Below are 27384 nucleotides of genomic sequence, written 5' to 3'. Positions count from 1 at the left end.
TACATCTACTTTACCACTGCTGGTGGTAAAATAAGGCTAAGTTTGTAAGGTTGTAACAGAGAACTAATTAAACAAGCTAATGAGACAGGACTGTTTGATTGGCAGAACTGACTCTCCAGCTGAGATTGATCTGGTGTGTAAGATTGCAAAGGAGTCTGGAGCATTTGATGCTGTACCCTGCCATCACTGGTCGGCTGGTGGTAAAGGAGCAGTAAAATTAGCTCAAGCTGTGGAAAAGGCAGCCAATCAAAAAAACAGTTTCAAATATCTCTACAGCTTGGAGGTAAGCTTTCTTTCTTTTCTTTTTTTTTAAATGAATGCATTCTGCATCAGAGTTGGATTTAAACAAGAAGGACATTGAGAACATTGAAACAAAGTTATCCAAAATACTTGGAAAGAAACTTGCTTTGGTTTAAAATCATAAAAGCTGGAGAGAACAAGCAATCTGTGGCTTGTCTAATCAGGGAGCAGGATACTTACTAGTAATGATTGTTACTTAGTGCATTGAATGACACTGATCTGATACTTTCATGTATCATATTTTAACATAAAGGTATGTATGTTTAACATAAAGGTTTAACATAAAGGTATGTTTAACATAAAGGTATGTATGCAGATGGAACGCTCACTGATTAATTTGGGAGACTTCTCCAAAGATGCCACAGTGATGGTATTTGTCCTGTTGGTCAGATAACAGGAGATGTAGTTGCTGTCCCACAGTCACAGGTATTGCATCAGGTTGTGGCTTTCTGAAGCATTCACTGTCTGCATGAGAAGGATGTGACAGGGAGCACATCCATGCTCATCCCACACATCTGCCCAGGTCAGCACAGAGAAGAGGCACTGCCCTTACCTGCCCTTTCTGCACAGCCAGCTCTCAGGTGCACACAGAGCCCAGGTGACCCAGTCCTGTTCCTTCTCTCCCATGATCAGATTGGAGTCTGCCAGTGCAATATGGTGCACACAACACACGGGTCGCTGCTGCTGCTGGCCCCAGGCCCTCAGTCTATGCAGGAGCAGCCCCCAGGGCTTCTGTCCTGCTCCAGCTGATGGCACCAGAATCCACAAGCCCCTGAGGACTGCAGCTCACTACAGCTGCTGGGCACAGCCCTTTCCTCGCACTCTCTGTCCTCATAGTGCAGAGCAGAGAGCACACCCACACAAAAGGCAGTCAGAAACCAGATTTAATGTTAATAGAGAGGTCCTCAAGCACACAGCTCAGTTAGTCAGACTACTGACCAGACACCTTTACACACAACTGACCCCTTCTTCCTCTATTCTCTCATGTTCTTTCCACACTTACACCTTTTCAATCCACCTTGATTGCTCCCTTTTCCCATCTTTGCTCCTTCCACTAAACAATCTTTAGACATTCCCACTATCCTCTTTGAAAATTGCATCATAAGGTTCACACAGTCCCAAAATCTGCTTTTTCATACATCCTATAGAGTCCTATGCTGCTGTACACAATTACTTCCTTTCATTTGCAAAGGTTTTTGATCAGAGAGGTTCCCTATTGACCCATCTTGGTGCATTTCACACCAAGGACAATGGTCTCATCCTCCCCTTGGGTTGGCATAGGAAACAGGCTCAGGGTGCTCTGATTTTCACTGATTAGGTTTTTCCAGTGATTACGTTACAGAGGGTTCCTCCACCTATCATTGTTGCTCTGATCCTTGCTGGGGCTTCAGGGCTAATTTGCTTAGCCCTTAGATAACCTAACAAAGGACAGTGTGGTCCAAGTTTCAGTCCTATGGCTGCCAGAGTTAGAGACTCTTTTTCCATGCCTTGGAGACTGTTATTGCAGTTGTCTGCAAGGTAACATCCCAGCATTGTGAGCTGTCAAGGGGAGCTTGGACCCCTGGCAGCACTGGAGGTGCTGGGGTACCCTGTGCTGGCAGAGCATTTGGATGCACATATTGCCAAGGAGGTTATACAAATGATTCCCAGGGCCTTCCTGGCTATCCAAATGTGGGTGGGTTTAAATCTGAGCAGCCAAACAGACTTCTCTGGCTCCAAGGAAGCCCTTGTCAAGTTTCAGATCCTGTGCCCATGCTACTTAAGTTTCTTTAGAAAATGTTCAAATGCTATTTTTTTACAACAGAACCTTAGCTTCATTCTTTTAAATGGCTGGAAGTTCCTGTTTTGATTCTTCTCTCCAGAAAAAAGTTCAGCCTGAGGTAGATATGCCCTATGGTCATCTTAAGTTCTCTCTTCTCCTTGATATGCACCCTGTATCTGTTGCACCCATTCTGTTTTTTCTTTCCACCTCCTCTGCTGTTTCACAAAGTGTCAGTAATCCAGCCAACCCATATCAGTATTAACCCCTGCCCTGACAGAATAGGTGGAAATGAGTTGGATGGAATATTTTGTGCATAATAATAAAAGGTGGAATATTTGTGCTGCAGTATGTATTCAAGGCGTTTTGCCCATGCAGCAGTTTTACAGCTGAAAAATGGAGAATGTATATGCCTTTCTAAGTTTGTCTCTACTGAGATGCTCTGAAAACTGAGGCTGTCATCTAATGGGGCTTGTGTAATAAAATGGGGAAAAAATTCTTTGAGAAATACATGCTACAGTTTTCCTCACTGGACACTTGTGTTAGAGGGATCGTGCATTAACCTTTGCCAAGGCTCATACCAAAGCCCTGGTGTTACTATCCACTGTGTAGCTTACAATCTGGTGGTACAAGTGAGTAAAAAGGATTGGTAGGGGTGGACTCTGCCTATAAAGAAAATCAGATTGATTTTCACTGTAATGTCTTTCCCAGACACGTCGTTTTGTGCTGTGTTGCATAAGCAGCATGAGCACAAAGGGAATGAATCACGTCTTTAAATCAACTTAGTATCCTGTAACTTCACACAAGTACTCTAAGCCTCAAAAATACATTGAAGGGATTTTATAAAAACATATAAAGATTTTTAAATACTGTAAAATAGTACATTCAGGCCAACAAAAACAGTGAAGTGTAAAGTTCAGGCTTCTGTTTCATCCTTAGTGTGCAAAGGATGGGGACTGAAGCAGCTGGAAGTAGGAGAGTGAAACAGCAATGCTGCCACTTTTACAGTATGTAGGTCAATTGGTTACTAGGCTCACAGAGAAGTGAAGGAAAGCCACCTCTTCCAAATAAGCCTGCCCTGATTTTTTTTTTTTTTTTGGTTGTTGTAGCAAATTTGAGGTGTGGTTTCTGCTGTGCAAAGGGGTAAAATTAAGAAATTTAAGGAAGATAGGAAGCAGTAAAATAGGATTCAGACAGATTATTTCCCCCCTCATTGTGCCTAAAGGGAGTGTAAGTGAAAGGACATAGTTCCATCCCTTATCTGATTGTCAGACTTGTCCAGTTACTTGAATAATATTAAGTCCTGATTGCCTCAAGTTCCACAGGATTTAATGTGGTTGTGGGGTTTTTTCTGTTTTCTTTCCCTTTTGGAAGGTCAAAGAGGGGAAATACTCTGCTTAAAACCACTACCACTTCATTCATATATCTGTCTGTCTTCATGAGAGTGCTCTACTGTTCCCTTTACTCCACATCTCCATTCCATCCTGTCATGTCTATGCATCTTGTTTTTCTGTTGGAAAACTTAATCAGAATTTGCTTCCAGAACTAGTTATAATTAGAAAAATTTCCAACAGCACAGACCACTGTAGCTGTACCAGGTTCATTCAATATTCTGATCTTTTGTTAGAAAGCAACACTCAGGGTATTTAAAAAAAAGCTTCAAACCCTTATATGTAAAACTGATTTATAACCTTTCTAGTCTGAACAAACTTTGCAGTAAACTATCTTATTAGTGTGCAGTCAGACATGTACTTAGAGGATAGCCCATGTCAAGTGGGCTCTCTTTGTTTCATTTTTTTTCCAAATGCATTCATCTCTCTAGTACTTTATGTAATTTCCAAATATGTCTTTGAAAACAAAAGCTTCTTTGAAGGATGTTTACAAATACATGTTTACAATATGTATAGTGTGAGAAGAAAGAAGACTAGAAGTATAGACTAGCAGAAAGTATTTTCTAGATCTGTCAAATGCTGGGAGTTAAAAGTTGAGAATCAGATTTTTTTTCTGAAGTATCTTTATACGTTTATACCATCTTGTCCAGTGAAACCTGAGCATGTGCCAAATGAACAATTTCAGACATTGGACACGGCACAGTTGTGTGAGTTCAGGATTCAGGCTCTGCTCCTGTTCAGTATCATAGCAAGCCAGTCTAATTAGAAGACTGTGCTCATTTTATTCCTTGAGGCATCTAATTTGGTCTCTTTACATTTCCTTGGGTGTCATTCCATGACATACCCTTCTATACTCCCTCTTTTAGATGGCTTTTTGGGTTCTCTGTATTTGTTTCTCTAAGCAGGTAATATTTTTTTCCTAGTGGCTGCTACTTGTAGTTTGACAATTTTTTAGTCTTGATTATAGCAAGGATTTGTTTGACATTTGGTGTGAGATGAACAAATATTTTTGGGGGTTTCAAATGAGAACAGAATATCTTACATGTGGTTTGGGGAGTGCCTATGTGTGGCAGTCATTTCATGGATCAAATACAAGACATGACCTGTGACAAGTAAATCCTGCACCATCTCCACTGTAAAAGTGTAAGAAAAGGACAGAAACAGAGTACCCTGGAATGCTTACAGTGTCAGGAATTGCACAGGTCGGGGGGGATTGGTTCAGGAGCAACAAGGAGTTTTCATATCATAGACTTCAGAGTTTATAACATAGGTTAAAATATTATTGGCAGTAATTGAAGTAAATACTACAGTATTGGGTGGTTTTAGTATGGATTTTTTGCCCCCTCTGCACAATAATCTCTATTAAGTTACCGTTGAGTTGGTTTCTTGCAGTGTGTTTCTCTTCAGTGTTTGAAGAATGGGTTTGTTTAAAAGGCCTCCTGAACTCTTTGTGAAATCATCTGTGGCGGTTTATTTTAATATATATTCTTGCTACATATGGAAAATATCAAAATATCAATCCTCTTATCACTGTTGACTTCCCTTCTGGGCTCAGTTTTCTTGAAGTATGGGTCTTTAAGTTGCAGCAGAAAGCTATTACTCAAAATAAAGTTGACTGAACCATTAAAAGTGAGTTTAGATAAGTAGGGGGAGGAAAGGAGAGGATGGAAATGCATCCCGTTCCCAAATTTCTCTGGCTCCAGTGCCTGTTCTTGATCAGGAGAAGGGGGAAGCTGTGTTCCTCACTAATGCACGCCTGCTGAGTGACCTGCCTTCTCTCTCCTGGCTCCTCTCTTCTGCTGGGGTGAGCTCTCCCTTGCCTTAGAGCAGCCCTCCTCAGCCTGGGATGGGAACCATAGGTCTGAGGAAGGTTTTTAAGGGACACATTGCCCCTTCCTGCTAGCAGCTGGAGTGGAGTGGGCACTGGGGAGATGGAAGAAAGGAGAAGGACAGGCATTTGGCATGAGGCAGGATCAGCACATCTGGCTGCTCAGTGAGTTAGCACCATCCCCTTCAAAAAATGACATGGTAACCTGACAAATATTATTGAAGAGCCTCAAATAACCAGATTTATGCTGCACTGCAAAACTAAATTGGAGACTCTAAAGGTCACAAATGGGAGGGAAGAGAAGGGGTTGTTCCAGCCTTCCAAATTTGTCAGATGACAACCTTTTTTGACAGTGCTATGCCTTTAAGTAATATCATGACAAATGAAAATATTTCCTGGTTATACAGTGAAAGTTGATTGCACAAATATTTTGGCAGAGTGCAGTGCATTGCCTGGCCAGCCTGCAGGACAAAGGAGAACTTTCTCAGCTTGGGACCATCACTGGGAGCAAGGTTGAGTAGCAGCACTTCTCAGAGAGGCATTCAAGCAGTTAGCAGCCTCAGCCCTGGTGTTTTTCTTCCCCTGCTGGGAGCATAATAATAGTTTGGCAAATCTGGAGCATCTGAGTCTGGAGTTTTGTTTGCCCCTGCCTCTGTTTTGCTGTGGCAGTGTAGTGTGAGCTGTCACTTATCTCATTCCCTGTGTCTTTGCTTCAGCTGTCACAGACAATGGGTCACTCAGAGGGGTCTAAGGGTAGCACCGAAACAGAGAAAACTCTGCCAGCAGCTGTTCTCTGTGCATTATTTTCTCTTCCATCCATGATCTCCCAAAGCAAGAATGAGCTGTGGGTGAGGGAGGAGGAGGAGCCCCTCAGTGCAGGACAAGGCTCCTTGGCGCATGTACTGCAAGAGGACAAACAGCTCAAAGAAGAAGGCACAGTCAGAAAGGTTCATGTGGTCTGTGTTTGAGGATACCAACCTCCAGGGGAATATCCCAAGGCAGAGTGTTTCTTATTGTTTGTAAACAGGAGTATTTTCTGTTTCCTCCACTAATACCACAGAGTTGCTAAGCCATGAAACCCATCCATTGTGCATCTGCTGTCACAGCAGCCCAGCAGACCTCTGCTCATTTGTCCAGGAAGCAAATAGCTTCTGTGTTGTTCTCTGTACAGCACAGAGTTCAGTCATGTGTGCACCTAATGGAAAGTCCTTAGGTACTGCTGGGGTGGGAATAAATGAAATGGTCCTTACTGAAGCTTTTCCTAATAATTGATGGCAATCATTTCTCATTCTGAAAAGCAGGCTGTGCTGCCTTGCACTGTATGCTGGGCTTTAAACTATTTCCCCCCTCCCCTCTACTGCCAGTAAGACATCTAGCGATGAAGCCACATTAAAGAGGAATTCCATAGGTCTGTACCACCCACTCCTCCCATCAAAGAGATTTCTGTGGAGTCTGGACACTTGTTTCACTGAATTGGGTGTTCTAGGGTTGGAAGCTATCTTTCTGCCACTCCATGTCTTTATTAGTGGATGTAGGCTCTTGACAGCCCTGTACTTTCATGTTTGTTTTCATTATTTCCCTATTCTTTGCTTAGAACAATTTTCTTACGCACAGCTGGGATTTCAAAGTTGGGGAAATGGAAAATAAATCTCTAAGGCCACAGGCTTAGGTGTTGATTCACAAACTGTTTAGCTTGACTGAAAATGCTTTTCCACTAATTAAAAAAACCAACTCTTGTCCTCTGCCAGCAAAGGAAGAGGAGTGCTAAAGACTTGGAAATCCTTTTGTCAGCCACAGATCTTCTGGAACCAGAATATACAGATACTTTAATAAATGTGTTTTTATTTTATCCAAGGGAAAAGCTAGAAGTAGGAGTTTGAATGTGCAGAGTCAGCTATTGTTTTAGCACTGCACTCTGTCACCCCACACAGCACCTTCAGCCATACTCCCATCATGTTTTCATTTGGCAGCCTTCCCAAGAAAGAGGAATGAGTGATGTCTGCATGCTGTTTCACTTAGCCAACCAGTGATTCTTCTTTATTGCTTTCAGTGAATGTGTAAGTTTAAAAAAAAAAGTGCCACTGCCTTGCATTTCAAATTATATTAAGAATTTCTGCTAAAACACAAACAGCTTAGTAACAGTGAGCCCAGAGGTTCTCACCTTATAATTAAACTGGTGATGTCATAATTTAAAATAAGCATTGAAGCTAAAGTGAATGTTTGAGGTACTTGAAGTATTAAATGTGTAAGTTACAAGTAAATAGTGCTTTTGTATATTCTCTGCTTAAATGCACGTTTTTTCAACAGAATCATAGTTTTGTTGGAGAATAAAGTAGTTTCAAGTACTGATGTTGAAAAAATGTGAAGGGATCCTGCCAGACAGTGCTGCACTAAAGGGAATTAACTTATGGTATACTCAATTTAAACTAGACCAGGGCTTCTCTTGGAAGTGGGACTTACCTGCAACCTAGTGGGATGTAGTATGACTAGGGACTCACTACTGTTGTCTCTGGCTTTACAGAGATGTGTTCTGTTGGTGAGGAAGTCAGGAAGATGTTTAAAAGCAGAAGAAATTAAGGAGGAAGGGAATAGGGGTGGTTTTCAGCAGTCTCAGGGATTGGCTGTGGGGAGTTAAAAAGATTAACTCCTTTCTCCAGTAGGAGAAGAGCTTAAAAAGTCAGGTGTCCAAATTAGGATGCAAAAATGGAAATCTTGAGCATAATCTCAGACCAGATGCCTGGTAATATGCATGCTTTGTTTCACTTCATACTGACTTTTGGCAGGGAGACTGATTTCAGGAATCCCAGCCAAGGTGTGTGTCCCTGCCCCAGCTCGCTTTCTCTGCTGGTACCTTTCATGCTCAGATTTGAACAGTTTGAGCAATTCTTCCTGCTTCAGACGGGCTTTGCCTTTATGATAAGGTGGATGTGTGAACTGATATGGGGTTGCAATAGGGTTTTTTCCCTGGGCTATGTTTTGGCCTGGCATGTGCAGCTGCACAAACAGCAGTGCTGCCTGGGTTGCACTGGCACTTGGGTGAGTGTGAGCAGCAGAGGAAACAAGGGTGAAAGGAAGATCTATTGTAGCTGGTCTGCTGTCCATGGAAATCCTTATCAAGCCCTACATGAAAAACAGAAAATCTGAAGTCAGATGTTAGAAGTGAAGGAAGAGATGAAGGAAATGTGAGAAAAGGTTAGCAGAAATTAAGCACTAATAAATTATCTTTTAGTAAAACATTGCTGTCAATAGTAAGGGAAGAAAGAAGATTTTGTAATAAGCAGCACCACTTGGCACTAATATCATGTGTTGCAAGTGAGATGAACTGGAAGTGGCAGTATGGCTGGATGATAACACTGGTATGATTCAGTTTAGATAATCAAAACACTCCTGGGAATGACAGGCTCTCACCTTTATCAGTGCTGATTTCATGGTTTAATTATTCTCTATCAAGTAATGAAATGTACAGCTACATAGATGCTGTTTTTGTGAAAGTAGTTTGTGCTTTAGCACTTGTTGTGCTTTAGCCTAGGAGATAATCTCATTTATGGTGTGGGTGCTTGGCAGCCTCAGCAAGCCTGTGTGTTTGTGCTTGCCTGAAAAGCAGCATATGGCTTTGGTAGCTCTAAATGTGTGAGATTTCAGAAGTGAACATTCTCTCTGGCAGGAGTGGCAAGATTGGTTGTTTCTGAGAGACTCCTAATGAATTGTCTGCAGATATTTGTATTGTGTGGCCCTGAAGCATCCTCTTATATTCAATGTAAATTTGCATAAGTATTTTATGACATCATTTTCTCAGGAAGCTGAAATTGAATTTGGAATGAATTCTCTGAAGCTGCCATAATTCCTTCAGCTGTAGCACTGATAGGTAGTTGCATATCTATAAAAGTCAGGTTCTGTCCAAATCTATAGTGACTATTGTCTATCTGTCACCTCATCTTCACCTAAATGTACTTAGTTGTGCAACAGTCACAACTTTACGTAAGGGAACTGAGAAGAGGGACAGATTTTATTGCTGAACATAAATCTTTCATGCTTTTGACACCCTGGACATCTTACAGATTTCCTTCTCACCCTAGCTCTCCAGGTGGCAGAGGTGCTGCGAAATCAAGTTGTTGTTGATATGGGTGCATCAACACTCCCCATTTAGAATTTTAATCCTCCTTTCCTTAAGACTCTCCTGGTGATGGCCTGCAAGTGGTTGCATCAGCACAGCTAAGGGTGCAGCACTGGAGTTTGCTAGTGGGAATGAACAACCAGTTCAGGAAATTCCTAAGGCCATTGTAAAAAATTCTCAGGCAAAACAAGAAGTGAGAGATGGTGTCCTGCTCCTGGCCTGGACAGGGTTAATTTTTGCAGCAGTTGGAAGCGGGCAGACCAGGAGGTTATTCTATGCAATCTCACATCATGGGGGGAAGGGAAAAGGAGTTGCTTCCTGGGAGAAGGAATTCCTGGAGGGTGTTGGTGGGGACACTGAAATGGAGAGTATCGCTCCCAAATCACAGCAGATGTGAAATTACTCTTTTTTAAAGTATCTGAAATATGTGGTTTCTGCTGGCAGACATTTGACCAAAGTATATAAGGTACAAACAGGTAGTTCACATGATTTTTTTTTTTCTAGATAAGTCTGGTATCAACTGGAGCAAAAATCCAGCATAAAATCCTCTAATGATTTAGTTACTTGTGCAATAGGAGTTTAATTTTTCAGCCCCCTTCTCCATGTGAATTAGCATTGTTGCTGCATATGGTGGATGTCTTTGCGCATCAGTGAGACTATTTTGATAGTGAAGTGCTGAATAATCAACAGTTTTGTTGAAAACCTAAAGCTAAACAAGGGTCTTGTAAATCCAGACTTCTGCTATGTAAAATGCCTCTTGAACAAGTAGAACTTCTTTTCTGTTAAAATACCATTATGGCACTTTCAAGCAAAATTAATTTTTATTTCCTGTGTAAAGCATTGGTGGTTTTTTAGTTTGGAAAACACTTCTTTAAATTAAAATGAAGTTTCCTAGCAGTATTATTTGATAACTGAAACACAGGAAACTTTTTAGCTTGAAATGCCCTGATACACTGTGATTCTAAATAGATAATGCTTTAAAACTCACAATAAATACTAGGAAACAGGTGGATCCTTAGCATGGTGTAGTGTACTCCTTTCCCTACTCCTGAAACTTCAGGAAGGAAGCATAGCTGAGAGTGTGCATGTGCATGGGCTGTGTTGATGTCCATTCCATAGCACATCTGTGCCTTCCTGCTGGTTTCTGTCTGAATTTGGCTCAGCCAAGACTCATCTTGCCTCTGCTGAGGTTAAATAGGCTCAGACTCTCCTCTGACACCATGCACACATTGCCTCACCTGTTTGTGTGAGCATGCCTGGCAAGAACAGGACAGGCTCAGGAAACCACTTTATTTTGCTATTCACACTCCCACAACTCCTTCCTCAGTGGTGATTCTTCTGAGGTTACATTTGCAAAGTTTGAGGTGTGGGTACTGACCCAAAAAGTATCTGAAATTCTGGTTAAAGAAAAAACAAGCCAGGAAAAAAGCCACAAACCATAAATCCACAGGGATATGCTTTAACTGTCCAGCCCAGACTCAGCCATGCAACACACTGCACATATCCCAGGAGAGGCAAAGTGCCACCACTGTCATTAAAGCATTCTCCTCTGATATTATCCAGAACCCTGCTGGGTTTCTTTTGGAAAATACAGCTGTGGTCATTGGAAGGGGGCTGAAGGCGCAGTAGTTACACTGCTGTCAAATTAGTTTGAAATGTTTTGACACAAATGCAAGTTGAATCTAAATGTCCATCTCCATCTCAGTGAATTTACTGAGGTTTAAGCAGAAAGCTGTTCGTTTCCATGTTGGCCTGCTGACAACAGGGAATGGAATTCCTTTTGCCTTTCCATTTGCCATTGCTGTTAGTCCTTTACTGCAAGCAAACAGCACCCAGAAGGCAAATTAACAGACATGTTTTGCATTTCTCCCACTGTGTTGAAAACTGCCATGGATATGAACGTACTTAATAATCACGCTGAGACAAATTTCATCTTGTGATGGCTGTCCATGACACTAAGTATTCCATTCAGCTTGCTGCTGCCAGGAATTATACCCAGGATATTTGCAATGTGCTATATCTAGTCCTGATTAGATTTTCCTGCACTGCTTGGATTCCTGTAAAAAGCCTGTTGTTGGGAATGTGACATTATTCCACCCAATTAAGGTGCAGTAATTGTATCGTGAGGATGTTCAGAAAGTGCCTTGTGAAGCTTCTTTAAACCTGTCTTTGTAATTTCAGATCTGAGGGGGAATTTTATCTGAGCCTTAGTAGCTTTTAACTGCCTTACATTTAAGGTACTTGGAAGTCTGGAGAGATTCTTTTCTTGTGATAACTCTGTTACTGAAGTTCTTTATTAATGTAAGCTTTAATTTTTCTAAAATTTAAGCGTAAATACAAAGAAGATTGGCCTGACACAAACCTTTCAACTGATGTATCTTTACAGAAAAAGAACTACTTCCAGACAGGTATTGCAAAAATGTGATTAACTACGGAACTTCCTATAAATGCATCAGATAGGGTTCATTATTCACAAATTAATTAATTTCTTGCCTTTGTTGGAATAAAATGATACACTTCTATTTTGTGTCCTGGTGCTTTTTGTATTGCTTTTTGGATTGTACTTGTATTACCAAGTCTTCTTCCCCAAGTGATTATCTCCCTAGACTTTGTTTAGCACTTATTCCACGGGTGTTGTTAATTAAATATTCTACAAGTTACTGATGAGATATGCCCTTTAATATTGCATGCATCTCTGGCCATCTACAGTGAGCACAGAATTATCTGAACTCGTGGTAAGATGCCTCCTCCATCATCCTGTTCCTATTGAAAGAAGTCAGAGAATGGCTTGTTTAAAATAGGCCAGAGGAGTCACAATTGCTGTCTCATGGGCCATTAAAAACAAAAGGAAAGAGAACAAGGAAATAGGAAAGAGTTGTTTACTCTAAATACACAAAAATGATGGCACAAAAAGTAAATGCCTGATCTGACCACAAAAACCTGTTTCTTGAAAATATGTTAAGGGTTTTGTAACAGATTGAATGTGAGAGTCTGCCTCTGCCTTCAAATAGAAGCTGTGAAGGCAGAACTTGTTCAGTTTGAGCTGAATAACATGATGTGAATACTCTTGGAGACTGGGATTTAACTTAGTGACTTGGGGTTTCAAAATGAATTCTAGAATTCTTTCATATTATTTTTTTAAGTGTCCAAAGTGCTTTACAATATCAAAGCTACAATTAAAAATATGCATGTTACAAAGGATAGGAGGTAAGAATAATAATAATGAAAGAAAATCGCAGTCAAAGGAGCAGTGATCAGGAACTTTCTGCTACAATTCCTGTCTTGTCAGGGGAACCTTCCCTGAGTGCCTCCTACCTTGCTTTGTCTACTCATGTAGGTTGTCTTTATTCTGAAATGAAACTTCCTTGTCTAGTGATCCCTGCCAACCCAGTGGAGATTGAGGTGTAGGTTATCTCTTCACTCTCATAACTAGATGGCAGTAATTTTCTCCCCTCACTTCAGGTGAGCATAAGCTCACGTTGTCTCCTCTGTAATGCACAAATTGTGCAGCTTCCAAATGATGGAGTAGCTGAAATCACAGCTGTTAGTTCATGTACCTGTGGCTGTGTATCATATCCATCACCACTGCTCCTTACTTGGTCTCTTGCTTCAGCAAGCCTGTTTAACAGGGATGAATCTAAATGAGAGATTCAGAGACCTCACTCAGCAAACAAATCCTAGTTTCTCTTGGACAACGTTCATCCTTGTGTTGTTTCCTTATCTCTGCAGCTTCCTATTGTTGAAAAAATAAGGATCATTGCTCAGAAGGTGTATGGAGCTCAGGATATCGAGTTGTCTCCTGCTGCCCAGTCTCAAGTTGATCGTTACACCCAGCAGGTAAGAGCACCAGGGAATTGTGCTGGATGTGAGTCTTGGGAAACCTCAGGGTGTAAATGTTCTCAGACTGGAGTGTTAAGCAAGCTTTACTGAAAGGCATGAGCTTACCCATGGTTGTGAACTGTGGAGGTCAGTATGAGTTGGTTTAGGTGTGGTAGGACAGAATGGTTTTAACCATGAGGGCAATGTCCTGTGAGATATGAATGGAGTTCAGAATACTTCTGAGATTGTCCATGAAACTGTACTTTCTGTGCAGTTTGAGTTACTCTCCTTAACCTGACAACTGCGGATCTGCAAAAGTTGCTGCTAGCAAATGTAACCAATTTTAGCATAAGAGTGTTCATTTGTACCTGCAAAAAAGAGTTTGCAAGCACAGTAAGACCTGTGCACAGCTATACACATTGATAACAAAGGTCCCAATATTTGTAAAATCTTTTGATTTCTTTCTGTTCCTATTCGTAACTCCTACTTTCAAGGAGTTACAAATAGTAGAACATGAAATACATCGCCTATCCTAAAGCGTGTGAGAGCATGTTACAGTTTAAAAAGTTTTGAGACCATGTGGAGAGGTGAATGTGTTTATTGTAGTGGAATGGCTTCTGGACATAAATGTGGCTGGAGCCTTTCTGTCAGAAAATAGAAACAATATGCCCAGGAAAAATTCCTGAGTAAACTTCAGCAGCGTGGTCAGACGAGCAGAAGTCCTTGGTCAGACAGGTGGACAGCCATCTTCCCTAAAATGCAAACTTCCTGAGAATTAATTTGATTTTTCTAAATGGAAAAGAAGGTTACTGAGTTTACTGGAAGCTAAATAATCCATGCCCTTTTTTTTCCTGCTGTGATTCTCCAATCCATTTTTTAGTCTAAGTGTTAGTATATTAGGAAATATTCTCACAATGACATTTAAAGAGTTGTCAGCACTGGGCTGCAGAGACAATTCCCTGAAGTGCCACCTCTCCTCCTGGCCCTGTTTGTAAAAGAATTGAACAGAAGAGTGGAAGGTGCCTGACTCAAGATTAATCAATAACTTGGAGATAAATTATGGGCAGGGGGAGCTACTGAGGCACTTTTCCTGATTTTCTCCCACGTTTTCAGTAATTAGCACTCTGACATTAGTGAAGGGGGTGCCATCACCTCATGCAAGTTTTGTCTTGTTTAAAAACAAAGAAAAGGAAAGCATCATGAGCACCATCTGTGTTTACGCCCAGGAAGACATTGAAACCCTTAGAAAATTTTGGACCCTGAGTCCTGGTCTCGGGTTGCTAACTGGATCATTAGAACCCGAAAAGAACTGCTGTACGAGAGGTTTCTAGAAGATACTGATAACAAAACAAAAACATAATGTGCCTTTACTCTGATTTTAAAAACATTTTTCTTTTCTTTTCCCTTTATTTTTTTTTTTGTTAGGGATTTGGAAATCTTCCCATTTGCATGGCAAAAACTCACCTATCCCTCTCCCATCAGCCTGAGAGGAAGGGTGTTCCCACTGGTTTCATTTTGCCGATCAGCGATGTGCGGGCCAGCATTGGAGCTGGATTCATCTACCCTCTGGTAGGAACGGTGAGTGCAAAGCGTTCCACTCATTAACTCCCCTTTCACCCAGCTTGACAGGGAAGTGCATTTCCTGTTTGCCTCTAAAAATAATGTGTAGAACCATGTGAGTTCTTGCTTTTGTGTGATAAACTTATCCTCAAACCTTATGGAGCTCTGCGTTGATAGGAAACGATAATCAAGAAAATGCAATGTCATATAAGAGCTTTGACTGTCGGGTCTGAGAGAGTGGCTCTTGACGTTGCTTCTGTTGCTGCTGTTTTTAGGTTAGTCTAGGGTGTTTAGGCACCCTAATGCCACAGAAAAATGAATTCACTTGTCATTGTCTTTTCTTATTCAAGTTTCAGCCTGTAAATAACTAGTTAGATATTATTCTAAATTTAAAATCTTTTCTCTATCATTACAAACCATTTCAATGCATTTAGATTAAAGGAATTTTGTTGGGGAATAGAGTATGCTTAAAAGAATTGCTCTTCAGCTGATGAGCCTGATTTGCTCCCAGTCTTTGTGAACATCACTAGTGGTGCTGTCAAAGTAAGTTATGGTGGGAAGGGGTAGATTTTTAACTGCAGAAGTAATAGCACATTCCTTCTCCTTTATTAGAGATTTAAACAATGAGATGCTAAAAAGAGACAATCATCATCCTTTCTTCCTATCCATCCTTACAAGTACAGACTGAGATTAGGAAGCTCCTGATATTTCTTACCTTGCAGGCCTTATGGAAATAGCTGAGAAGTGAGTTGGCTCATGCCTTCTGCCAACCACGCACATCTTAATCCAAACAGCAGTTGAACTGCATCTGACATCTCCTAGCTAGAGTTATTACTTATATGTAGCTGATTCATGGGATGGTGCTGGAGAAGGGATGCAAAAGCCATTGCATTTCCGGAAAGAGTACTCTCCCAATGTTATCTCATCTTCCCAGAGCACGGCCTGATTTCCTTGTGTAGCAATACACTTAGGAAAGGTTGAAAGTTTCTAATCTATTGTTTTGAATTCCCTCCGAAACAATCAAGTGTTTGAAATGAGGAAAGAAGTACTTTCTGACCAGGAGGGTTCCTGGAGTTCAGGAAACTGTGTCACTTTAAGTCACTGGACTTGGGGATACGCTTTCCTTCTGCATGACCACATTATGCACATCCTCCAGAAGCAGAGTGCAGCTGTGTATTTAAATTGTGTAAGACCAAATTCCAGTTACTGGTGACAGGGTTAAAATTTGTCAGAACTTCTAGTATCTCCTTCATGGCCTGGATTCAAGTTTGCACTGCAAGTTGTGTGTCATGAAGTTATGAGAAGGAGTGCATGTGAGTAATGGGCAGCAACTAATTCAAATCCATGAGGGAGCTTTTCTGTTGGATGTCAGAATGAAATATTCTTGGGTTGAGCTTTCTGAATGAGTCACACCCTGCATGTTTTGCTATAAACTAGCTGCAGTTCGATGTCATAAATCCATAGAAACTGTCCATAGGAGCAGTATAAACCAAACCAAGGATTACCTCTTTCTGTTACCATTTGCAAACCTAAAAATGAAGTTCTTTTGAAGGATATTTTGTATATGAGATTTCTTTTTGGAGGAGAGTGTAAAAAATACATCTAAGTTAGTTAGCCTGACTTTGGTGAGAAGCAGCATTAGCTATGGAACCTCTCCCATATCCTGAGCTGGGAAGGCAGTATAGCCTGTGTTATGTATTCCAAGAGAGTTTGTAGGCGAGGTATTGTATAAACATAAGATCCCCAAGAGGTAAAAATGTAAATACATGGACATCGATCATTGGTTGTTTGGAAAAATATTGCTAATGCTCAGGAATGTAATGCTCAGGAATGTGGGACAGAACACTTCTTGGAACCATCACAATTGCTACAAATCAGAATGAATGAATGAATTTGAATGTATTCCTAACATCGTTAACGCACAGTTCTTTCTTTAGAATTAAATTTATAGCAAGGCAAGGTCCCACTTGCTGCCTTTCAGAGTGTAGAGTTGTGAGCATCATGAAACAAACTTTCATAATGTAATTGCACCACGACTTTCAAAACCACTTTTCTAATTTTTCACCTTCTGATTTTTGTGCGTGTTGTTGTCAGCAACTATGTCTTAGGGTTAGTGTTACTTTTTAAGTTGTGCAAGAAGAAATATTTTTGATGTCTAGCTTCAAAACTGAAAGCCTTCCCTTGGCATTTTTCTTACTAATAAAGCTATCTGAAAATGTCTGCAAGAACAAAGCAAGTATAAAAGGGCATGTCCTGAAGGTTTAGAATGGTTGGAAGTCAATGTTGTGAGTAGAGGGATTACAGAAATCCCAGTGACAGCCTATGGTGAAAACATCCAGTCATGACAGTGGACTAGATTTCTTTACACAGGAAAAAAAGAAGGAGCAGTATAAATTTTTTTTCCCTTCCACTGCTGACTGGCTAACTGTATTTAATAGAGAGGTCCCTTAATACCTAAGCTGCTCAGAACCTTCTTATAACTAAGGCTTTTCTGATGGCAGGAAAAAAATACTATTTTTCATTAAAGTTGTAGCGATAATTCTGATGCTAGTTAAATGTCAAACACCATTCTCAAAGCATATTTTTTATCAGGCAAACTTCTCATATTCTAACCTGTCAGAATTGATCAGTAAAGCAGGATCGCAAGAGTTCTGCTCCAATGTAATGGAGAAGAGCATTACAAATGAGAGAGATAAGTACTGTCGAAAGATAATAAACTATCTGCAGTAACTAGCATTTGTAGTTCAGCCTTGTCACTAGCACATGCAAAGTAATGAGATTTGTATTTATCCCAGCTCTGATACACAGTGATTTTTTTTTAAACTAAATATTTAGCATGTTGTCTTCATATTCTCTAAGCAATATTTGGTTTGTGTTATGGTTGGCTCCAGTTCCCATACAGCATGGAAGTCTTTCCAGGAAAAATGAGCTGAGCCTTATCAAAGGAAATCAGCAGTGAAACAAGAGGTGCATTTAATTAACACTGGCACAGCTTTTATCCAAGTTCTCTGAGACCATGACCCAGAGGGCTACATCACTCTCACAGGTGGACTGTTGACATCATTGCTTGGCTCAACAGAGTGATGGCAGGAAAGCTGCTGGAGTATATGTAGGAAACCAGTGAGGTCATTCACTAGCAATGCTTGGGTGGGGAGTTATTAGATTTTTTGTAGTTTGTGTGTTTCTCTCCACACCCACCCAAAAAGCCGTAGCAGTTTTGTGCTTTCTCACATTCAGCCACATTTCCATTGTTCCTTTTCATGTGAGTTGCAAGAATGCAGGAAGGTCATAGAAATAAAACCTGTTGCCTTTTGCCTTTGGGAAGTGATGCTACCCAAAAACTGCTGCAGGAAATAAATCAGTGTCTGAGTCACAGTGAGATTTTTAAGCACGTACTGCTCTTCTCCAGCCATGCACTTTCATTTCAATGGGTTAAAATTACAGGCATGGTCACTCTGAAAATATGTGGAGCCTTTGGAGTCATGGCCAGCTTCCAAATTCTCACAATGAACTGACATCCTTCAGATATCAACATATCTGAAGAAAGGTCAACCTATTACAGAAATATTTTTCTCCTTGTAGAGAAAGAAGTTCAAGTCTCTGGAGCTCGTGCTGAAACTATGGAAGAGTTCCTTGGAAGGAACTCTTGTGGTGACCCAGTGTAGTTTGAAATCAGTGCATGGGAGGAACAAAGCTCTAGCTCACTTGTGGGTGAGAGCCAGGATTGCTCTGCCAAAATATTACCTGGATATAGTAAGAGGGAAAAGACCTCACAAGTAAATATTTTTATTAATAATTTCGAAAGGAAAATATTGTTCCCTGTTGAATTAATATCTTCTTTCTTAGTGCTTAAGAGCTTATTAAGTTTGGAGAGTGTCTATTGAACATAAGCTGGAGTCCAGGCCACCTGAAGTGAAATTGCAGTTTTTCAGTAGTGCATAATGCTCAGATTGCCTCCAAACTGTCATTTTGTCACTTTTTTCAGGTGCTTTTATGGGACAGATGAATAATAATTGTTTGATTGCTCAACTCATCCTGATGATCTGTGTAACACAGGGTAGCATTTCAAAAACATAAGTGATGGTGAGGTTTATATTTGCTTTGTACAACATTTAGCTTGCAGCTCAATTTTGTATTGTTTACAAAGGATTTAAGTTCTGCTAGGTATTCGGACCACTCTTGGTCAAAAAAATGTCCCTGGGATGCGGCATTTGGCCTTTTATAGTTGCTGTGCTGTGCTGTGAAAGCTAGGTGCTCACAGACTCTGTGGGCTGGTTTTGAGATAACTGCAAGAAATGTATAGTGAAAGTAACTGCAGTGAGAGTAAAGGAAAGTCATAAAGTTCACCTCATGTAGGAAAGTAGGTTAACAATTTTTTAGTTCTAAATTGGAAATTGGTAACAGGGAAAGAAAAGCTGCCCTCTGTTAGATGCTGTGCCTTTGTATGTATCACAGTAGGTGATAGATGAGGCAGAGGGGTTTTCTGAATTACAAAGGCTGCATCATTCCTGTCCAGTGACCAGCTATGCACACATGGAAATGCTGAATGATGTTCTGCTTGGGGGAAGGCTGAGGAATTATTCAGGATAGGGTTGATGGGCTGGGGGTGACCACATAGGTATGATTGATGGCTGGAAGTGAGGGTGGGGACAAATCACCCTCAGTCTGTTGTGTCTAAAAGCCAAAGGCTGAGAGATTAGTTAGTAGGCTGAGGTTAGTGTAATAGCAGGAAATCCACTTCTGGCCCTTGGTGGATTGTATTATGTGGTTGTGATGGTATTGGGGTGGCCAGAGAGGGGAGGGTCTCTGTAGATGAGGCAGAAATAGTCCTAAGTGAATGATTTAGCTGAAGGGCTGAGGAAAATGTTGTAAATTATAATGGAATGGTTTGCCTTTGCAAACATCCCAGGTGTATGGACTGTGAGGCAGTTAAAATTCAAGGATGGCAGTGTCCAGTTGTGATCAGAAGATGGGAATAGAAGATTGAGGGCAGGATTGGAGAGATGGGATTGGCTGGAAAGGAAGAAACTGAGAGTTGTACTGATGGGAGGAGATACCTGTGAAATGATTTGGAGACACATCCAAGATGTACATGGAGATCTGGAAGAGGACACTGACATAAAAGCCATGAAGGTTAAAGAACTTGAAAGATGTTCCAAAAGCATTAGTTAAAACAATGAGATTACCTAAGATCTGGGCTGGAAGAAGTCATGTGAGTAATGAATGTAGTTACAGGAGAACAGAACATGCCTTGCTGATGACTAAGGATTTTTTTTTTTAATTTAAGAGGAAAAGAGTAGAGTTCAGCTGGCTTGAAAATATTATTATAATTTCTGTTACTTTTGAAAGGGAATAGAAAAGAATGTATTTAAATGGTAGAAATTTCCATATAGTCTGTGTATTTACTGTTTACTTCACTTGTTTTCAACTGATGTGGATAAGCCAGTGCTTGTTGGAAATACAGAGTAAATATACTTTGCTTTGGATCACTGTACCTCCATGCCATGGCTGTGACACAGGCATATGGTAAAATACTCTCTTACAACCTGAAACAATACCCAAAAAACTCCACAAACCAACCTCTCTTCCTCCTCTGCTGTGTCTTGACAGACAATAAAGGCAAGACACTTACTTAGATTCTGTGTAGTTCATGCTGTCACTCTTGGCTGCTGTTTGTTTGCTAGTGAGCATTATTTAACCTACATCATAATAATGTGCCATATTTTGCCTCTTCTGAATGAATGACCATGTCCCATTGCCGGCCAGATTAAATTTGTTGTTTATTATTGCTTTAATCCACCTAACCTTACATTCCTTGAAGGCCAGCACTTGTAGTTAGAGAAATGAATGAATGGTTTTGATTTGTTTTCTACTGAGAAGAAAAAAGAAGTTTTGTAGGGGTGTGTGTGTGTTATTCAGTGAACTGAATTGTTGAAGAAAACCTGGTTTTTTGGGACAGGGTGAAATCACTAAATAACACATCAAATAAGAAAATAGACCCTGTGGTTTGGTAAGCAATTTAATGTTTAGTTTTGATGAGATTTTTTTCTTACTATAACTTTCATTTTAAGCAAGTCTTGTATTGCTCCTGTGAAATTATTTCTTTGTATCCAGTGTCCACTATTTTTCAAAATAATTTTCCCATCTTACCATATTTTAAGCCTTGTCAGAGAGTTTTTTATACAAATGTTTTAAATTCGGTTTTAAATAAAATTAACTTTTAAGTGACAAAAATGAACCAAGTGTATTTCTTGTATCAATCAGGTTTCCTTTGTCATCTTTTCCAAGTATATTTATATTAAATCCATCCATAGAAATGTAACATTATGTTTAAGCTCTTAGACATGTCAATGTTAACCTAAAGTAGTTTATCTGAATAGGTAAACTTAAAACTTATTTACAAGTACAAGAGGTGACTTTCATGTTTCACTTTAGCCAGAAAAAGTTTCAGACTGTTCCCCTGAAAATGCATTTTGATGGTCTCCCATCTCTTGAGGGAATTTTACCTAACCTCCTTTGCTTTACATGTGAAAGGGCATGGAAGGTGTGGTGGATCAGAGCTCAGAGCAGCTGCAGAGGAATTTCCCAGGCTGGTGTGCCAGGCTCAGGAGTGCCGGAGCAGGTGCTCTCAGTTAAGAGGAGCTGACTGGGCACTGCCTGGCCAGTGCAGGCACGTTTGAGCAATGCAGGAACCAAGAGAACTCATTGTGCTCTGGAACAGTTTTGTTCATGGTGGTTGTGAATGTCTTGCTCTCATCACAGCTGGGAAGTTCTGTGTAATGAACTCAGTGCAGCTTAGGCGTGCAGATGCAATCAGTGCAGGCAAATGGGAATCACCTGGAGTGCACATGGAGCCAAAGGCACACCTCTGGGAAAGCATCCTATGCTCAGGGCCTTCAGGGAGCCTGGGAGACATTAAGATCCTACCTGTGATCATAACCAGTTTGGGTATGTCTTCTCTCTGTTTCATTCCCTTGTATCTGATTTACAGTCCATGATCCCCATAAGGATGGATATGGCTGCATCAGTTAAAAAGTAAAAAACAAGAGATTGATAATCCATATGGAGAGTAGGGCTCTTTAAATTATGTACATTAGCTTATTTGCTCAGGGCTTGCTTTTAACAAAGATGTATTTGTGCAATTTGGACAGAAGCCAGCACCAATTTTGGACAACTGCCCTTGGATTTTATGCATGACTTCAGAGAAGAAATAGGGATGTTGCAGTGGGAATGCAGGCACATGCAAGTCTGAGCAGTCAGTGAGTGCCTCTTGCTGGGTGTTCTGCAGGGCAGAGAGGGGAGCAGGAGGGTAAACCGTGGCAGCCTCTCTGAGCTGCAGCCGTGCTGCCTGCCCACCCTGGTCCAGCCTGCAGCTCTGACCCTGCTGGCTGGCACACCTGATGTGTCCAGAGCAGGTAAATGGGTTTGCTTCAGAGCTCATCCAATCAGCCTGGCACGTGGGGACTTTGATCAGATGTGAAGAGCTCAAAAATCAGTTTTGGAATGCCTTGAAACAGCGGTGTTAAGGGTTAGATTATGCTATTCATGTGGAAGATGTACAGACTTCAGCATCAGAGAGGGCAGCCAGGGATTTCTTCCCCATTCATGATATTTTGGGTGACTTGCTGTGGGAAGAGGCTGACACTGCCAGACAGAGGAATCACTGAATCTGATTGCTTTGGGGCAGGATGGGTATTGCTGCTGCCTGTCATGGTTCAGTGTGGTAGCAGCAGCCATCCTGTCATTCCAGCTTTCTGCTGTTCCTCTGTATAGGAAAAAATGAAATTAGGTTTCATGCTCTCTATTTTTGCTTCAGCCTGATAAGCTTCCTCAGTTGAAGAAACTGAAGTTTCTGAAAAGGTTCTCTATGGCTCAAATGTGAAATTTAGATATCCAACCATTCATTAAGGAATAAGTAGTTACTTTTTAAAACTATGTGCAATTTTTTTGAGAGGCTATCTTATGCTCACCAAAAGGAAAAAACCATTGTCCTTTCAACATTTGTACAGATGCACTTTCAAATGCTGATTTGCAAATTTTAAAAAGATTGATTCCTTGATAGCAGCAAAAAACTTTACAGTTTGGATCAAGTGAGTGAATTTTTTCCAGCCTGTCCAGTAAGACAAACTATCTAGCAGATGTAGATAGCTGTACATTTGAGCTTGGCAACTTACTGTTACTGAAACTCTAAAAATGATTTAAGGCTAATAAGCAGGAACCTAGCTGGAGGCTGCAAGTCTGTGACTGAACAGTTTTATTGAGTTCTGGATAAAAAAGGTGAAAGATGTTTTGAACTTAATAATATTCCCAGCAACTTGCTGTCTTTTGTTAAATTGTGACATATAAAATAAACAGCATGCTAATTAACATTAAAGAGGGATGAATATTTGTGCCTTCTGGTCAAGGGATTATCCTTGTTAAAACGGGAAATGGACTCTGATTTCCTTTTTTTAAGTATTTTCTCCATAAACTTTGTATGACAATGTGAGGTTAAAAATAGGTTATAATTTTAGACAGTAAATATATATCTATTATTAGTTAACAAATAACTTTTATGGGGAAGGAAGGACATTTTCCAGATTGTTTTATATTGAAATAAATGCATCCTGCATTTGTTATGCACAAAATAGTATTTACTGAGAAATTAGAAATTGAGCTTCTCTAATTTATTATGTTGTGACATGGACTACAGAAGCTGTAATCCTCAACATTTACGTACTGTCTCTTTGTATTAGTAATTTGCTAGACAAGCAACATTTTTACTTTTTTTTTTAAAAATAAGGAGTCCAGAAGTACAAACAGTAAGGTCCCCCTGACAATTCTGGGACAGGACCATGAATAAAATTCACAATTTCCTGGCCTACAAAATCATGAGATGTTTACGTCTAAGAATGTGAAGAATCAGCATGGGGTATTTCCATTGGAGTAGGCTGACCTACATTCTGTGCACAATGCTAAAAGATAAAGTTATGCTGCTACTCCTCCCCTACTCCACCCACCCGCCCACATAAAAATCCTAAAGTATTTCCTGAGATATTCCTCATGTGTCCTTATTTTTAAAAATACAACATGTACAAATGCTGGCATGCTGAATTTTCCTTTTGATAAGTGATAATGGGTTTGCTTTGAAAAGAGCAATTTTCTTTACTTATGAAATGATGAAATGCCATGAATAGAGCGTTACTTGTGACCAACTTGGCCTCACATCAAGTCCTGTGTGCAGTTTTGGGTGCCACATTAAAAAAAAGGCTATAAAGCTATTAGAGAGCATCCAGAGGAGAGCTGTGAAGTTGGTGATGTGTGTGGAGCAGAAGCCTTATGAGGAGCAGCTGAAATCACTTGGTTTCTGAAATGAACAGCAGAGGAGACTGAGGGGAAGACCTCATTGCAGTCTATAGCTTCCTCTCTCTGGTGGCCAGTGCCAGGACCCGAGGGAATGGCAGGAGGGAGTGTCAGCAGAGTATTCCCAATGAAACATGCCTGACAGTGCTGCCATCTGGGACAGCTGCAAAAGATCCAGGATGTGGCACCACATGGGTGGGTGTTCACTTTGACAGCAAAGTTTGGCTTCTTTGAGGTAATTTTGGCTCTTACCTCCATAACCATCCAGTGGATGATAATCCCATGCTAGCTTGACACTTTACAGGTTAGTGCCTGGCAACTGGACATTCAGCTTTTCTTAAAGTCATATAAAAATGCCTGATATAAATGGAACAGTCTTTTTAACTGGTTTCACATTTTTAATAATGTTTTTTAATAACATGTTGAAGTTTGGAGCTAGTAGGCTAAACGGTTTCTCTCTAGGGACTCCATATTTTCAGAAGATAAAATTCTGTAATTGCATGATATTTTAGGGTGGAGTGCCTGACCACAGCATCTTTGTTTAATAACCATGTTTCTTTGGACAACATAAGGAACTGGGCTTTAGGGTTAATAAGGAAAGGTAGTGACATGAAGAAATTCAGAATGAACTATTCAGTCATATATAAGAATGTTGCAATTGAAAAGAAAGTATTTTAGAAATATTGAAGTTCTGCACGAGCTGCCTACTTCAAGACCAGAAATGCTCTGAAGACTTTGAGTCTAAAGTTAACCTCAGTCAGAGTACATGCTTTCATGAAAAGTAGTGAGAATTAGGTAATCAGGTCATGGTTCCTTTTCTGCTCAGCTGCTCAGGGACTATTTTTTCATGTCACTTTTTTACAGGTTTTTACTTCACTTTTTTTAGTTGGACACTACATGTCTACAGCAATTTTAAAAGCATGGTCGAGTCCAAATCAACTGGTTCTTTTTTTTACAAATATGCAAAATGACATAAAGATACTAATTTTCAATCATCATTTAGCAACCAACACATCAATGATTAAATATGTGGAGGCTCGTGATAGTTGCAGAAATATCATTTATACCCCCTTCAATCTTCAGAAAATCTTGCTCTGATTCTCCTTAAATTCTGGTTTTATACTCAAAAGCAGTCTGTAAAGGAGCACTGTGTGTGTGTGGATGAGAAAGCTGCATTGTTGCATGGGAAAGGATTTCTCATAACTCCCACTGAAGTGGCAAATCTTTTGGATCTTGTAGGGCACCTACCAGGCTGACACCCTACAAACACTGAATATTGAGTGTGTCTTGAGGTGGCCTTCTGGTTTCAGTGTTGCAATCAAATGAGCATACCATAAGCAAAAGCAGCAAAGAAATGTAGAAAATGTGTTTGCCTTTTAGTAAATCATCAGTAAGCTCTTACACTGAGATGATCTGGCTTTGTTACTTGCTCACTCAATAAAAACAACAAGTAGACTGAGGCTGGAAGAACTATGACAATTTGCCACCTGTAGAAACCTGTTGTACTGTTTCTAGTCTTTTTTGAGATTAACTTAGATAAGTGAAAATAAGTCTCCTGGTTTAATTTTACTTTTCACTTATATTTTTTCACAAAACAGCATGAAATTCAACACCACTTAAGAGTTCCTGCTTGACTCCTTATTTTCTGTCAGATGTGAGGGGCAGAAGTACTTCTGGAGAAGTGTACTTGGGGACATCTGAGACAGGTGGACTCTCAGTGGTGTTAATTTGTATTACATTTCTTTTTCTTTTAGGCGATGCTATTTATAACATAATATGACAAATGCACCCCGAAAAAGAAGTGGTTAACATCACATAGGTGATACCACTGGGTTGTTTTTTTCCCAGTTCCATTTGCAACATTTGCCTCATGCTGCTCAGAAGTTACCACATTTGCACAGCTCTCAGAAACTGCTGGGTCTCACTGCTAATGTGAGAGTTTGTGCGAGGAAGCTGCATGATAAAGCTTTCTTTGATTCGTGAAATAGCCCAAAATACAGGGGTCTGTGGTTGTTTTCCTGGAAAACAGAAGCTAGTTTGGTATCTTACATGCAGTGCTGTTAATATTATATTATAGATGCCCGATTTCCCTGCTCACGGTAGAGTTCCCTTGTGAGCATCTCCAGGCTTCATTCAGCCAGTGGTTGTTCAGAAGGCTGTCCTGCAGATTTTTCTCACCATCCAGCTCATGGTTTTGGCCCAGATCCAATTTCAAGGTTTCCAAGAGTGTTACTGTTTGAAAGGATGTTGATGTATAAATAGTGCTTCTGGTCTCCTATAATTTTAGTCTTTTAATAGAATCACAGAACCAATTAGTTTGGAAAGACCTCTGAGATCATGAATTTCAACCTGTCACCTAACACCACCTTGTCAACTATGCCATAGCACTGAGTGTCTCTTACAGTCTTTTCTTAAAGACCTTCAGGGGACGGTGACTCCACCACCTCCCTGGGAAATCCAATCCAATTTCGAATCACCCTTTCTGTGAAGAAATTTCTCATAATATCCAAACTGAACCTCTCCTGGTGCAGCTTGAGGCTATATCCTCTCTTCCTGTTGCTGGTTGCCTGGGGGCAGAGGCCAGTCCCCACCTGGGTACAGCCTCCTTTCAGGGAGTTGTGGGGAGCAGTAATGTCACCCCTGAGCCTCCTCTTCTCCAGATTAAACACCCCCAGCTCCTTCCGTTGCTCATCAGACTTGTGCTCCAGACCCTTCACCAGCTCTGTTGCCTTTCTCTGGGCTCACTCCAGCACCTTGATGTCCTTCCTGTAGTGAGGGGCCTGGAACTGGGCAGAGCACTCAGGGCCTCACTATGGGGGAGTAATCACTTCCCTGCTCCAGCTGGCCACACTATTGCTGATTCAGGGTTCCACTGACCCTTCTTGGCCACCTCATGTTCAGCTGCTGTTGATGAGCACCCCCAGGTCCTTCTCTGTTGGGCAGCTTTCCAGCTGCTATCCCCCCAGCCTGTGGTACTGCCTGAGCTTGTTGTGACCCAAGTGTAGGACATGACACTTGAATCTTGTTGAGCTTCTGTAAATGCCCATTCACACCCAGCCTCAACAGGGAGCATTCCTGCTCTTGAATGCCCTGTTATCACTATTCAGAGGAAATGTATTTGCTATACAGATCAGTTCCTATTCATCTTTGTCATTGACCAGCATTTTTTGAGTGGTATCTCTTTCTTGTTGGAAGTGTTTTAAGGATTTCTGTGTATTTATGTTGAAAAGACAGTTTTCCACCCATTGGTTTATACATGTTTGACTTAATT

The 27384-nt window shown here is 40.6% G+C and overlaps 1 protein-coding gene across 4 annotated transcripts in view; it reads left to right on the top strand.

Moving 5' to 3' along the window:
• MTHFD1L (methylenetetrahydrofolate dehydrogenase (NADP+ dependent) 1 like) overlaps positions 1-27384 on the top strand; it is a 145550-nt gene that overhangs the window by 82952 nt on the left and 35214 nt on the right. For all 4 annotated transcript variants that reach the window (XM_026794154.2, XM_074537764.1, XM_026794156.2 and 1 more), the window contains 3 exons: positions 106-283; positions 13122-13229; positions 14637-14789. In XM_026794154.2, coding sequence (XP_026649955.2) covers positions 106-283; positions 13122-13229; positions 14637-14789 — 439 coding nt within the window. The remainder of the gene's footprint in view (positions 1-105; positions 284-13121; positions 13230-14636; positions 14790-27384) is intronic.

The sequence above is a fragment of the Zonotrichia albicollis genome, chromosome 3 (genome assembly GCF_047830755.1).
Source record: "Zonotrichia albicollis isolate bZonAlb1 chromosome 3, bZonAlb1.hap1, whole genome shotgun sequence".
NCBI lineage: Eukaryota > Metazoa > Chordata > Aves > Passeriformes > Passerellidae > Zonotrichia > Zonotrichia albicollis.
This window is presented reverse-complemented; position numbering and strand designations above follow the sequence as displayed.